The sequence below is a fragment of the Harpia harpyja genome, chromosome 17 (genome assembly GCF_026419915.1).
Source record: "Harpia harpyja isolate bHarHar1 chromosome 17, bHarHar1 primary haplotype, whole genome shotgun sequence".
In the NCBI taxonomy this organism is placed as follows: domain Eukaryota; kingdom Metazoa; phylum Chordata; class Aves; order Accipitriformes; family Accipitridae; genus Harpia; species Harpia harpyja.
In genome coordinates this window covers 17,030,455-17,045,836 of record NC_068956.1, presented here as the reverse complement: position 1 = coordinate 17,045,836, position 15,382 = coordinate 17,030,455, and the positions used below count along the sequence as shown (strand labels likewise).

At 38.6% G+C, this 15,382-nt stretch overlaps 1 protein-coding gene across 11 annotated transcripts in view; it reads right to left on the bottom strand.

Annotated features, from left to right (window-relative positions):
* The window catches only part of GRIA4 (glutamate ionotropic receptor AMPA type subunit 4), a 251,649-nt gene that overhangs the window by 163,812 nt on the left and 72,455 nt on the right, over positions 1-15,382 (bottom strand). For all 11 annotated transcript variants that reach the window (XR_008238900.1, XR_008238899.1, XM_052812292.1 and 8 more), the window contains exon 3: positions 10,050-10,289. Coding sequence is in view for 9 of the 11 variants with exons in the window: in XM_052812292.1 (XP_052668252.1) it covers positions 10,050-10,289 (240 nt within the window). In the remaining 2 variants the exon portion in view is untranslated. The remainder of the gene's footprint in view (positions 1-10,049; positions 10,290-15,382) is intronic.

Here is a 15,382-nt window from a genome sequence, read left to right as displayed (position 1 = left end):
ATAAATGTCTCAAAAAATATGCCAAGAAGTGATCAGGAAGTATTAAATTAGTATAATACAGATTGATTCTTTCTTAAACAATAAGAGCATAAACAATAGAATAGTAGGTTTTGATATTTGTAAGTCTATACTTTGTTTATTTATTTTGATTTTTAAAAAGCCTGCTTTATACTGTATTAAAACTTGGAACATTCATCTACACATAGATAATGCTCTCAAAAGACAAGCTAATTTTTCTAACTAAAAATGCATTTAGAAACAAACTGGCACAAGTATTTGTTTTACATTCAGTATTAAGTTGGCACTACGTCTGGTCTCTGGCAGCATCGACTATACTCCCCTTTGTTTGCTACCACTCCGTGCTCCAGCACTGAAGCCAACACCTGTGGCCATATAAAAGGCTATGTACAGCAGCTGCAGGACTCAGATGTCCATACTGAAAGAAATTTCTAAAGCATAAGCATTTGGATGTGTGGCTGGCTTCCTCGTCTGAGTCTTTTCAAGGCCTTCTTTGGAAGTCCACGCTACTGGATGTTGTATCTATCAACTGTCTGCAGTGTTATTACTGACCAATGTGTAGTGGTAACATAGGACAGCTTCATACTTAGTAAAGATGCTCTTGATTATGCTGATGTAAGGCTGCCACAGTCCCTTCACTGAAGATTGTTTTTTCCAGGTTTGTCAATTGTGATACCACTGATACAGATATAGGTAAGGAAGGGCAGAGTCTATCCTAAAGATTAATATGAAAGCTAAATATCAGTAAACCACAACATTAATTTCTCCTTAAAACTTTGTTCTCTAGAAGTAATTTATTTAATCCATGGAAAAGATGTCCCATCAGTATGTATATAAACCACCTGCTCTTATTTTGGATCAAATAATCATAAAATCAGTTTTTAAAGCATACACTTCTTAACATACAGTATGCAGACCTTTTATTATAGCTTATCTGTATCGGGCAAGTGACTAAAATTCCTACTGAGAGCAATATGTACTCACATCCTCAGGTACAGCATGTACTCAGAAATGCACTCAGACTTGCTACTCGTAACTTATAAGAGCAAAGAGCAACTGAACTTAACTTTGCTATGCAGACAATCCAGAGTAAAAATGCCAGTTCAGGATTTTTTTTTCAGAAAAACTGCTATACTATAAAGTCACTTCCTTTCTTATCTGCAGTATAACTTCCTGGTGTGGAAAATCTCTTAAATAAATGGAAACAGATATTCAGAATTACAGACTGCACTGTCCTGCTCTCAAGTAAATACAGAATGTGTGCAACAAATAGCTAAAAATGACATGTTTCCATTTAAAGGAATGTGTTACATATGCAGGTAACAATAAATTAACTGTTTGTGCCAGGTTCTGTAAATGCAATTGCTCTGGTACTATTAGAACAAGCCATTGGAAATAGAAATGTTATTTACATTAGGAAGTTGTAATATAAAAGCATATAGAAGCTACAGGCATACTCTTGAGTTACACATGTGCAAACCTGAGATAAATGCTACTGAGAAAAGAACTCAGCTCTAAGGATTCTGCAACACTGTCACAAACAAATTATTAAAAAGGGCAAAGCTGATTCACTGGCATGGCAACTTGAAAAGCAATATTTAAAATTATCACGAGTCTCTTGTCTTCTCCATGGCATCCACTAACCCAGAATAAAGAAAAGCAAATTCTTCACATCAGGAATATAATGAGCAACAGTTTATTTAATGTTTTCTGATTTATATATTTCTATGGCATTTGCATATTAGGCTGCACTGCATATTCTGAGTGTTTAGCCAGATGACCAAAACACCCAGAAAAGTTCTGATGCAGCTTAGTTTGATCCATATCTTCCATGGAATAGCAAAGTCAGGGGAGCCATCTGTACACTTGATGATCAGATTTTGATTTCCATACCTGTATTTTCTGTTAATTTCGACCTTAATCTAATGTTCAATTGTTTCAATCAACAAGAGGAGTACTTTTATTTAACGAAGCAGTCTAAAAGCTCTTGGAAGATTTTCATATGTAGTGAATTCTGAGCTCATTCCATGATGACCATGCTGGTTCACCATTATTGCTTCTCTTTGGTGGCAAGACAAGGGAAAGATGGAAAGTCACAGTGTCATTACTGATGCTGATGTTAGCATCCAGCTGCATTTAGTTTCACGTGTGCATTTACTACCTATACTTTCAAGCTGCTATCGCCTGCTGAGAAGATGAGGACAAGCTGGCATGTTGCTGGCACAATTATTAATGAGCTAACACTGGCAAAACAAAATTTGCTGCAAACCAATTATTGATGGATAAAGCACATTTGTCTATTACATTAAAAACATGGAATTTACTGAGTATAGACAGCAGCTGATTATATGAAGGAGGCTGGCAAACTTACTACAGTTTTCTACACTCACTGGTATTTGGTAAAACAACTTTTTCTCTATGTTTTTTGTATCAGTTCAGATTGGCCTGCATGAAATTACAACATGACTTTGGTAAACAACAAACACTGTGGTACTTGGATCCCAATATGGATGACATGATTAAGGGCCCATGTAGAGTGTTTGCTGAAGACAAACAAACAGCTTTTTTATCAAACCTAGTGAGGACTTTTTTCTGTTCACCTACAGCCTAAGTGCCATCCTATTCCTGGGATGTATTTGGGCTACTGAAACTCCAAACCAGTTTGACCACTGGACTTGATGGAACTACTCTAAAAAAGGTAACAGCTGACATGTTGAAAACACTGATGATTTTGATCTCAGCAATTGTAAAGACACAAAATATGGAAAAGTTCAAACATACAGACCAGATGTTAGAATAGTCTAATAAACACTACGAGACCAGGTATTGGATACTGCTTATTTGCTGGAATACATCATATCAATATTTCTGCAATGTCGTGACAGCACTGATCTTTGTTTCACAAAAGTTTGGTACATAACTGCATGATGCAGGTAAGAACCTTTCATTTTTAGTGGACAGTCATGAACTTCCGTTTCTCTTTTATTCTTGGACATTTTGCCAAAGGTCAGTAGGATGAAAAATGCTTATTGTGGGAATCCTTCCAAATTCTTCCTGGTAATCATAATGAAAAGAGGGCCCAAGACCAAGTGGATCACTGCAACTGAATAAAGTCAGATTCCCAGCATAATCTTCTCTCTGATCCAGCACACAACTGTTGCTTCTCAGGCTTACCTGAAACACCCTGTGACATTCTAGCAGTTTGCAAGAGCGATGTAGGTCTGGGCTTAACAGTGTTATGCAGAAAATAATTAATAACTAAACAGCACTTTTTTTTGGCAGTACTGTGTTGTAAGTCCATCTTCAATTTGCTGTTCATTAGCAACACTTGGTCTTTCTAACGTATTTCACAAATAAGAGACTTGACTCAGTATTTTTATGCAGAAAAACATGTAGGCTATATTTCTACATCACTACTGGCTTTAGTATCTCTAGCTCTTTCAATTGAGCTAACTATTGAAATAACTTTCCAACTTGCTATTACATTATTACTCTGTTCGCTATCAAGACATTGACAAATCTGTTCACAAGTGCAGTAAAAATATCAAGTAAAGCTTGATGTAGGGCCAATTCTTGCAGTTCCTAAATACGCAGCTAACAGTAACTTAACTTATTGAGTACCATATTATAATTATAGTCCTGGAACCTGATTTTACAGTGTTTTTATCTAAGTCACTTTGAATGTTTTTGATCTGATTTCTGAATAATAGAACATACTAAATGTTTTACAAAGGCTATATATATAATTGAATAGCAATAATATATTATTGAAAGTTGCTCCATAGCAGAAAATTATCTTTTCAGTGTCCAAGTACTGTGAAGAAGCCATTCCCAGTTTCCTAGAGAAATCATGAAAATTACATAAAAACAAATCCTGAGGACATAAGAAATCATCTGAGGCCGGATGTAGCAAAGCAGATCACTGCAGATGTTTTCTAACCTCTTCTTTAAAACCTCTAGTGGTAAGAATCCCCGTAACCTCCTCAGATTATTATAACCTTATTGAAACATTTTTCCTAGTAACACCTTAAATCTGCCTTTCTGCAGAATAATTCTAATTCTTGCCTTGATCTCAGTGGGTACAAAGAAGAATTGGTCTTTGCTTCTTAACAGACCTAGAATAAAAAAAATCTCAATTCTTGAAGCTTTTTCTCACAGGCCATGATTTTTTTTTTTATATTCTTCCTCTCCTCTGGACCCTTGATACTTATATACATGCTATCTGTATGTGGTAGTCAGTGACCACAGTGCCATTCCACCAATGGATGCCTGATCCTTGTGCCATGATCATACCGAAGGCCCTTGATATAGCTGTGAACAGTACCCAGTACCTTCAAAGAGCAAGGAAAAAGTGGTGGGACAGTGCTGCCACCATCATGTCCTCTATGTGTCTTATCCACTCGATCCCATTCCACTTCCTCAGCTTACTGGAAAGTTTTGATCTTTTCTGTTGCAGTGGAAATCCCAGCACATGACACAGCAGCATAACCAGCTGGGAGAGAGCAATATTCAGCTTTCATTTCTCACACGCAACATTCTTTTTCCTAAATTTCAAAATAACATTTACTTTATTGGAAACAGTATGGCTTTCTGGACTTATATTATTGTTATGGCTCACAACTCCTGAAACATTTCTCCTCATACTACCGCTGAGCCAGTTACTCTGCACTTTGTGTCTGTACCTTTGATTCTTCCCTACTAAGTTTACCCTTTGTACAACCTTTATCATATTTCACCTTCTTGATCTGTCTATTTAGCAAGGTAATTTTGAACTCTGAACTTATCTTGTATCACTCTTACCTTGGCCAGGCTGGCTACCCACAAAAGCCATTCTCTGTGCTATCATGCAAATTCATACTGGATGTTCACTAGGCCAGAGCAAAGACAAATCCCTTGCACCTCACCTGAGACCTCCTCTTACTTTTAAAATGTGTCATTAATAACAATTTTGGGGCTATGGTTCCTAATTTTCAAGAAGCCATGCTATATTTGAATCTCTATTTTCTATTTTTTCTGGGAGAATGTCAGGCATGAAGCACTATCACTGGAGGTACTAATCATGGATACACCAAACCTACTGCTTACTGCTGGCCAGCTACTTTGCCAAGGAGAAAATTAGATTAGCCTGATCATAGAATCATAGAATCATAGAATCACAGAATCATTTAGGTTGGAAAAGACCTTCAAGATCATCGAGTCCAACCATCAACCATGCCCACTAAACCATGTTATGGAGTACCCCGTCTACGCGCTTTTTGAATATCTCCAGGGATGGTGACTCAACCACTTCCCTGGGCAGCCTGTTCCAATGTCTGACAACCCTCTCAGTAAAAAAATTTTTCCTAATATCTAACCTAAATCTCCCTTGCCTCAACTTGAGGCCATTTCCTCTTGTCCTATCACCAGCCACCTGACAGAAGAGACCAGCACCCACCTCACTACAACCCCCTTTCAGGTAGTTGTAGAGAGTGATAAGGTCTCCCCTCAGCCTCTTCTTCTCCAGACTAAACAGCCCCAGCTCCCTCAGCCGCTCCTCATAAGACTTGTGCTCCAGGCCCCTCACCAACTTGATAAACTCATGGTAAATAACCGACTCCATAATCTCTCTCAAAATAAGAGGGAGAGCTATAAATCTCCTGCACCTTTCTTTGCCTTCTCCAGGCTTCTGGGACTTACCTATCCTCCACAAGTCCTCAAAGACAAAAGCTTGGAGATTGCTGCTCTGTGTACTGTAGGATTAATTCGAACAGGCCATCAGGACTTGTGTAACCCTTCTGCCAAGTTTAGACTGTCATAAAACAGAACAGTTTCAACTTTAAAGGCATTGCTATAAAAACACTATCCAGAAATGTGGGAAAATTAAATTTACCTTGTGCACAGCAAGCTGATTCTCCTCACCTGCAACCATGCCTGAGTTGGTTTAATGAACAATATGTAATTACAAGGAGCAAAGGAAAAAAAAAAAAAAACATCAACAAGGGGCATAAACAGGCTCACATACGATGCCTGATTTCTACAGAACTATAACTATTTTACAGTCCTCGCCTCTGGTGAGCCAACTGCTAAGCCAGCTGGTAGCTCTACCCCTCCTGCTACCGCTCTTTAGTCACAGTCAGGGACTGAAAACTCTTGCTGGGAAACACGGTTGAATTCAAATGGCTGCTGAACTTCTGCGAAAGCAGTTTCCAGCTTGCTGGCTGCCATCCTCCCTGGTGTCCCACGCTGCTCCGCAGCCCCCTCTCCACCCTGGGACCCCATAGCTCTGGGTAATCCCTGCAGTTTTACTAGCAACTTCAGCCATTCCAGCTCTCAGTAAGGCTGCACACAATGTGGAAAACTAACACCAACCTCTTGTATGCTTCACTCTTGCACCTCTCAATTCTATATTCGATATTAGGAAAAATTTCTTGACCAAAACGGTTGTCAGCATGGGAACAGGCTGCCCTGGGAAGTGGTTGAGTCACCATCCCTGGAGGCATTTAAAAGACGTAGACGTGGCCCTTAGGGACATGGTTTAGTGGTGGACTTGGCAGTGTTAGGTTTACGGCTGGACTCGATGATCTTAAGGGTCTTTCCCAACCTAAATAATTCTATGATTCTATTCTTAACAGCTTCTCACACCTCACACAAACTTCTCCAGCCGCCTTCTGTGGTTTCAGGGTCCAACTTTTGCTTGCTGGTGCTAGAAAATATTGTCGTCAACTAGCAAAATCATACCATAGGCATACCTGCGCTAGGTCAAAAATCCCATGGATTTGCAGATGCACAGCTCCACTTGATTGTGTGCCTCTTTTTAAAAGAAATAGCTCTCAATCACAATAAAACAACATGGATAAATTAAATGTTCTTCTGGTCTACTCATTTGATTCATGCACTTAAGTCCCTTTAGAGGTGACATGGAATATTAACTGAGCACTTCACTCCTGCTGGACTTACCTTTCCTCTGGATATCTCAAGGAGGCATGGTTTTCATTTCAGCCCTTTCCCACTATGCTTCGTGTACCTCGGGTAGGTGTTCTTCAGCCTGCTTTTTCCTGTCCTGTCTGTGTTCCTGGTACTTTGCTGCTAATATTAATTGTATTAAGCACTGGGTCATAATTAAACCTTTTTATGGAAGAAGGGTAAGAGAAAAAAAGAATGTATTGAAACAAAAGGACCCTTGAGGCTTTAGCCTTCTGTGTCATGCTTTACTTGCTCACTTTTCCTGTTAAATAATGAGCTGATTTTTCCTTCATCTTTCTCTTAGGTCTAATGTCTTTTGCAAAACCTCTTCTGCTTTCCTGTAACATCCCCTGCTAGATCCAATTCATTTTGTACCTTTGCTATTCTTCCTAGAATCTTCATCCTGTCACAGAACAGTGATTTTCCAGACTCTGAGTTTGGCAGAACATCGGAAAGGGAGATTTAACATAATAGCTGAAGCCACCACCTCATCAGAGTTTGTGAGCTCCAAGACTACTCCATGGTGTAAACCCAAGTGCGGTATGTGGGCATGACTTGGAAAGATGTGAGAAAGGTGTATTCCTGATCTGAACTGAAATGTTAACATAGATGCCGCCAGCAGCAAAGAGACTGGGGTCCTGCAGGGAGCTGAGGGGCTGTCAAAGAGATGAATGAAGTGATACAGCGGGGAAACCTACCTTAATAATAGGATTTAATTGTTCACCCCCTAAGAGCAAACAGCAACTGAGCCCGCATGCAACAGAACCAAGGAGCAAGCAGGATGGAAAGGCCGGGAAAGCAGGTCTGAAAGCAACATGCATTTGCCCACCCCAGCACATTACCACTGCTGCTGAAGGTTTACCTAAGTTTATTCTGTCATATCGCCTTCTGCCAAGGACTTCTGCCTTTTACAGTACTAACTAATAGCTGCTAAATGCTGCCTTCTTCACACACAGCTACTGTGTCTGGCTGGAATTTATGCTTATTGCTTGCCTTCCCCCATAAGAGTTTATTTATAGCTTCCCGGTTAAGCTGCAAAGATCAACTCGCAGGCCCAGTATCAAAACCAAAAGGCTAAAGGGGTTCCCCTTCCTTCAGTTTGGTTGGATGGGGCTGCTCAGAGACAGGGAAACATCTGGCATGTAATTGGCAAAAATCTGGACAAGGTTAAGTTCTGCCTCACTGACAGAGACCCTATGACTCAACATCAATGATTTTTTTTTCTTTTTCCAGTTACACTGATAGTTAGAGATGATACTTACTTTTTTCTTATATCTCAGCTCCACATTAAAAATTTCTATTTCGTAATGGTAGTGAAAATTATTCAGCAATGATGTATCTTTACAGTCATCTTAATACCTAAAGATAAATTGAATCTTATTTTCTCCTGCATTAAACTGAGTCACAAGACATGTTCAGAATTTGAGAGACTATCCAATGTAGCACCCCCTGCATCCAAGCTGCCAAATGTCATCTATTTATCAAAGACACACTGATGAGTTCAGAGTTGCTGAGTTCAGTGCCGTAAGAATTGTTTATTAACCACATTGGTACAGATGACATTCTGAAACTGCCCTTGGTGTGATATTGCATGCTTAAAAATGATGTCTCAATCTAATTAAGCGTATGAATTTAGATGAGAAAGGTGACTGCAGGTTGTGCACTTCTTCTTTTAACAATTTATTGAATTTGTAGGATCACACCTGTAATTACGTGCTTGTTTTCTTGTTACCCATAACTATGTCTTGAGTAGGAATACTTTAAAATTTGCTATTTTTTTTCTCTTTCCAGTTATCTAATACATCCTATAACGCTTCCCAGATCTTCCTTTGTAGGTCCAGCAGACATTAAAAAAATCTTTACTTAAAAAAAAAAAAAAAAAAAAAAGGAACAACATAAACCATTTCGTTTTGTTCCACCACTCCTTTTGATTTAAATTCAGGTTATTTGGGCAGTATATTAAGCTAAAAACTCACTAAAATTTAGTGCTTGTATATATGAGAAAATTGACCTCTATAGCCATAATCAAATAATTAAACAGATTTAGTTAGGTCAATATAATTCCCTATTTATACTGCAGAGTAATTATACTGGAATAAAGCCACTTTAATTCCAAAATAGACTGTCCACACGGGGAGCTATATTGAAACAGCTGTAGTAAAATAATTATTTGACTACAGCTATGCCCCTCGCTTCCCCCCTGAAAGCAAGCCATCAACATAAAAATCTTGTTTCTTTCACAGAAGCTCAGCCATGTTGGCTCAATCCTATTCCATAAACAAAGGCAAAGGGCTTTGCCAGAGGAACGAACACACAATGTGGAGAACAGATTTTACTTCTCAATTCAGCACTGAGTGGTGAGGCGCAGTGACACAGTTTTTTACCACTTACAAGGTTCTGAGATACTCTGGGCTGTGGAATGAAGAATGAGGATAGAAAGTGTAGCCTTTTGTGTAACGTGCTATATATTTTATAAAGGTGTAGTCCATCGCAGAGATAACTCCAGATGAAAGGAGTAGAAGATGGGCTACTGCAGCACTCCTTGCCTCTGCTGCCCCATGGATACCTCTTGTCTGGCAGGTACTTCCTCCTACCTCCACTTCTCTGCTGCAGCCTGAGGGCCTTACGCTGCCTCTTTCTGCCTTGAGCTTCCAAAGCATGGAAGCCCCAAGGGGCTGGCTCGCATCTCAGCTTACACCACTGCAGGTGCAGAGAAGTGCCTGGTCCTCACTACTTCTTTGTACTGCTGTCACTTGTGAAATGAGTTGAAGAGTGAACAGCAAAAATTCTGTAAAATTCTGCTTATTGAACTGTGTCTTTTTTTCACTAACATTAGTTAAAATGTTTTAGCATTCTAGTCTTAAAGCACAGGTTTTGGCCAGTTGATTACATACTGTGTGCATCCAATATCCAATTTTTGCAGACGAAGGAATTCTTCCTTCAGCCACACAGCTAGTCAGTCAGAGGTATTTCACCTCAAAAGGCCCTTTAAAATTTGACTCCCCAAGCTCTCAGTATGATATAAAAATGCACAGTTCTTGCAAAAGTCATCTGAACAAAAGAGGTAAGAAAGCTGGGCCACAACTCACCTCGATCTGTGTCATACAGGAAGACAAAGCGGTTCCATTCATAATGATCCAGCAAGCTCAGGAGGGCTCCCCGCAGAGATGGCCGCAGCTGCAGCACAAACTGACTCTCACCCTCCGTGGGGAAACTCGGCGTGATGAGGGAGATGTGCAAGGCGCTGCAGAATGAGGTCAAGGTATGTACTGATCTCTTATCATATAGCCCAAAAATGGCAAAAACTCCTCTAGAATACTGGGAGCAAACTGAAAGGAAAAGAAAAACAGAGTTCAGCTAATGACAAGATCTGTAAACATGTACTTACGCATTCCAACATCTCCAAATCTTTCATTTGCAGATTTCCATTTCTGCTTGTGTAATTAACTTCAGTTATCACATGTGTTTCATTCTGGAAACCAATAAATAATTAGCTAAATAATATTTTGTCACTTTTGGATCCTATTCATAAAACATTACATTATCTATAGTGGTTTTACTCTAAAATAAAATGTAAAATAAGTAACATATATTTTTGCACACCAGTGAAAAGTCAGCATACGCTATTTTAACCATAGGTCTGCATATTATCAGGCATTTAGCATTTCCACCACCTTAAGCAGAAAAGTATTCACATTTTAAAATGTGAAAATTATCACAAAAATGTTACTGACCTCATAAGTGATATTTGGACATTTTGAATTGTAACAATGTAGAACCTTCACTCCCTTTTAAGCAGGGAGCCCTTGTGCTACATTAAAATTCTACTACAGACATCGAGTAAAAACCTACTTCATGAATAATCTCCCTGACTTTAAAAGAGCAGTTGAAGGAAAACATAGTAAGTCAATGTGACCAGACTTCTGCCCCGCACCTTTTATTTCTACTCTGTGTCAACCTCAAACCCAGAAAACAAATGACCTGAATGAATATATATTCTGAGTTTTGATTTGCTCTTGGACTCATTTAAGATATAGTGAAAGACTTTTATTGATTTCAGCAGACTGGATAAGGGCTTTACTGATCTATGCACATAAAAGCAGGCAAAAGGGTATATTCTTGATACTCGATACTTCTTGGTACTGCCTTTCTAGCAACTCATAAAGGGCCCAATGAAAAACATCCAGCTTTTTTTGAAGTACAAAACAACTTATTAGAAACTGTGTGATCATTAATACAGTTACCCATCCCAGAATATGGAGAAAGGAACAGTCATTTAGGGGATAATTGTATCCATTTTCTCCTAAGTATGTATTTCCTATGCTCTCCTGTTCCAGACCCTCCCTCCTTACAACCCATTCTTCCGTGTAGCCTAAACATAGGAAAACCTAAAAGTCACACCCTTTTAACTAGGTTATAGCTTCCTCTCTTCTAGCCTGGAGGTCACAGTCATCCTGTGAGAGCAGCACAGTCAGGGTACAGCATACACACTTAGCAAATGGGCTGATTCAAATCAGTTCAGCTTTAATTCTTTCCTATTACATTTCCTGCATAAAGAGCAAAAAATACAAATTGTGCATTTTTCTCCTTAGACTTGGGTAATTTATCCAGTTCTGATGCCAGAACTGGGGTAAGCGGCTTGAGGGCAGTTCTGTGATTTTATGTGTTGCCCCACTGTTACAGCTCCCAACCTAAGGATTTTCATGGCCAGATAAATAAAGCTTTTTTAAAAGCTTTCCCTAAGTTCCCCTTCAATATGTTGATACACAGCTCTTAGAAACACTCTTAGTGTTTTCTTTGCTGGACCACACAACATACATTCTCCTAGACTCATCAAATAACTGGCTTGCCATTCCACTAATCATCCTAAAAAGTATTGTTCCGTGCTTTCCCAGTTTCATCTCATCTTTCTTGAACACAGATGACCAACATGTTTAGAATTTCAGTTGAAGGCTTTCTGCTTCTTTTTACATTACTTTCCCATCTCTACTGTAAAATACCTCTGCTGACATATCCTAAGATCACATTGTGTTTTTCTAAGTCTGCACCTCAGTGATGGCTGATGATCATCTCAGGATGAAAATTCTGCTCCTTCTTCCTTCTGGGCCATTTCCAAATTATGAGTTTCTGCTTATAGCATAATATTTTTATTAGTCACTATTATTTGTTTTCCATTATGTCACATCTATTACTGTACTCCTTTTTTACTTCCACAGTTACATTCTTAGCCTGCTCTGAACATCTATCGATGTCTGTATCTGCCTCACCAGCAAATTCCATCAGGGTACTTTGACTTTCTACCTCTGTGTCTACTGTAAAATCAGCCTTTTAGTATCTTCCTTCTGTAGCTATGCTTCTGCAGCCTGGCACCTCCTCTTCTGCCAGCATTTGTTGCCATCTTCCCCTTAGTTTCATGCCTGCCTTTTAACTCTCCTGTTTGTCTCTATTTTCATAAATTACTTCTCTTAGAGCATGACTATTTTACTTCATTCTCTTCGCAGTTGGAAGATATGGATTAATCCCATACTTTCTACCTTAATAACTTCTGGTTGCATTTTATGCCATTTTCTGTCTACAGTTGTATTTTAAATCTTTCTTTCCATCAAAATCTGTTCTATAACTTTACAGTCTATTGATGTTAAGCTGCTAGGTCCATGGCCGCCAGATTCTACGTCCCCCTTTAAAAATAGGTATTGTATTTCCTATTCACTGATCATACGTATCACAACTCATTTAACAGCTCTACTAAGAAGCACTTGTTATTACATCTGCCCTTCAGTAAACCAATTCTTTAAGAACCATAGAAGAAAGAGGTGGTTTCCCTATTCCCATTAGCCATCACGCTGCTTTTAAGGTCAACATCCTCCTTGAGTGAAAATCAACCATGTGAAGCATCTATTAGTTTTACGTTTCTAACCAGATTTTCCTGGTTTTGTGTCCCATCATCAACATGTAACAGCTTCAATTATTTTGTTATTTCCTGTCTTTGTATTTAAAGATGCAAATGACCTTCTACTGTTGTATTAATGTCCTTTGCAAGTTTCAGTTTTCACTAGCAGCCTAACTTAGGCTCTCATTTCTGCAGCAAATGTCCTCTATACCTCCCGATTTCTTTAACAGATTCTTTCTTACTAATAATACTTTTTCAACACTTGTTTCTTATATCTTTCTTGTATAATCATTCATTCAGTTCTGGACTCACATCCTGCATGTTACTTTCCCTTGCAAAGGGATTTCTCAGTGTTTTACAAGTGTTTCTGTGAGGAAATGGCAGGCCTCCTCTATTTCCAAACACAGTCCAGTTAACTTTGCCAACTGAAATAGCCGAATGTAGACCTTGTGTATGTAAGTAGTAGTTACTTAATGTGTTTTCTGTTTAGAGAAAACCCTTGATAAAGCCCTGCATTGCCTTACTTTTTAGTTTTACATGGGCAAAGGGTACTTTTCGTAACACACGGTCCATACAGTAGGATTCTACATGATGAAAAATTCAGTAAATCAATGCCAAGCTGTGAAATTGTACACTCTAGTGGAGTTAAAGCTCAAATTCATTCTCAGGATGGAGTTAAAAAAGAGAGAGAAAAAAGTCAAACTAGAAGTTTAATTAAATAACATGGTATGACCCCAAAATACTTTTAAATAAAAATAACACGATAATAATTCTTCACATTTTCAAAGCAAACTATCCTTGCCACAGCCTAGATCCAAATGCAATAAAACATTATCTGACTATCACTGAAGTCCTGAAATAACCAATCCAGAAAACTTGTGCTACTATACTCCAGATCAAGACTGGGAAGTTACTGAATAGTGTCCTTCTTTGCTCCTTGATAATTAAAAATGCTAAGGTGAAGGGTAGGAGAATTTTTTCTTACTCAGTACAATACCCACAGAGAGGAAAAATGCCTGTGACACTATGGAGATTAGGCTTAAACATATGCAGAGATGCTGCAATGCTCCTGAATCAATTTTACAGTAATCAACAGCGACCACAAAAATCAGCAAAGCCATGAGGATCTGCATTCTGACTCACTACTGTTCTCAGAATATGCCTCTAGGCAAACATGACTACCTGGATTTCCCAATTCTTTATCTACTCCTCTTACACTTCTAAAGGCATTTTACTTATTATAAATGGACTAAATTATGCTAGGTAAAACACAGTCTCATATTAGCATTCTAAGAAAATTTTGTTCAAGATTTTTTCCCCCATAAATATAAAGCAGTGACAAATACATTTTCATGAGCATACTTCAAAATACATTGAATAATTATTTGTCTTTAAACCAGACATCTTTTCATAGATGACAACTTAATGCCAGTATTACACATATGATTTTCTCTTGCAAATTTTGCAATGCCATTGGTCTCACCGAAGATAAGATGAATGTGGAGGTCAGACTCCAGAGAAGACATTGCAATGCACCTTAAATACCCAAGATAATGTTATTGCAGCAGCTGCATTATGAATTAGATATGTTCTATTCTAGCCGATAAAACTACATGATAGTACTATCACTTTAAAAGAATAGGTGACTCACAGGACCTTCAGTTAAAAAAAGAAATCATAATGCCAAAATGGCAAAAATTGTACACTGCAGGTTTACTGAGACACACAGTCAAGCCACATGCGGTCTTCTTTCTCTGTGAGAAAGACTTCCCAAAGTCCCTTTTACTGTTCTAAAGACAAGTCTCACACTTAAAACACAAATCTTTTCTTGAAAAACAAAAAGCAAAAAATCCCAACTTCTCCTTATTCACTGATTTCCAGAAGTTATACCCATATAGTTTAAATCCACTAAACAGGCACAGGGGAAGTCAGAGTCCAAATACAGCCGTAATCATAATCATGAAAATGACACAGAAGAGGTCAAGTGAAAGTTTGTGAGAAATGTGGATGTACAAATACACATACACATACATACCTGCACATATATTTACATGATATTGGTCTTGTTTTATTATGTGGCCACACCCAAAACTTTTATAGTTTCTGCAAGAGAAAAATAAAACACTACCCTAACAATATATTTACAAAATGAAGTGTGATAAGCAGAGCACAGCTGGTCTGCCAACAGCATTAGTTTTGCTCAGCAGCCTATATGGTACCTATACAATATAGGTAGGAATCTGGAAGATCCACAGTCTAACACAGAAGTAACATGGTAGATCTTGCTTCAGAGCCATGACTCAGACCCTCAGTCTTTCAGGACACAATCTCTGGAACGAGCATTTAAAAATGCTTTTCCCTAGGTTTAGGCTCCTATGTGGGAAGCCCTGGCACAGCTGGCTGTTACAGGTATATTGACAGGCCCACTGATCTGCCATAAACTCACAAACTGGAAGCACAAAAATTGAAAGACTCAGTGCAGTTTGTGTAACAGAAGATTTCCAGAGATGAGGACACTCTTTCATTGCTGTC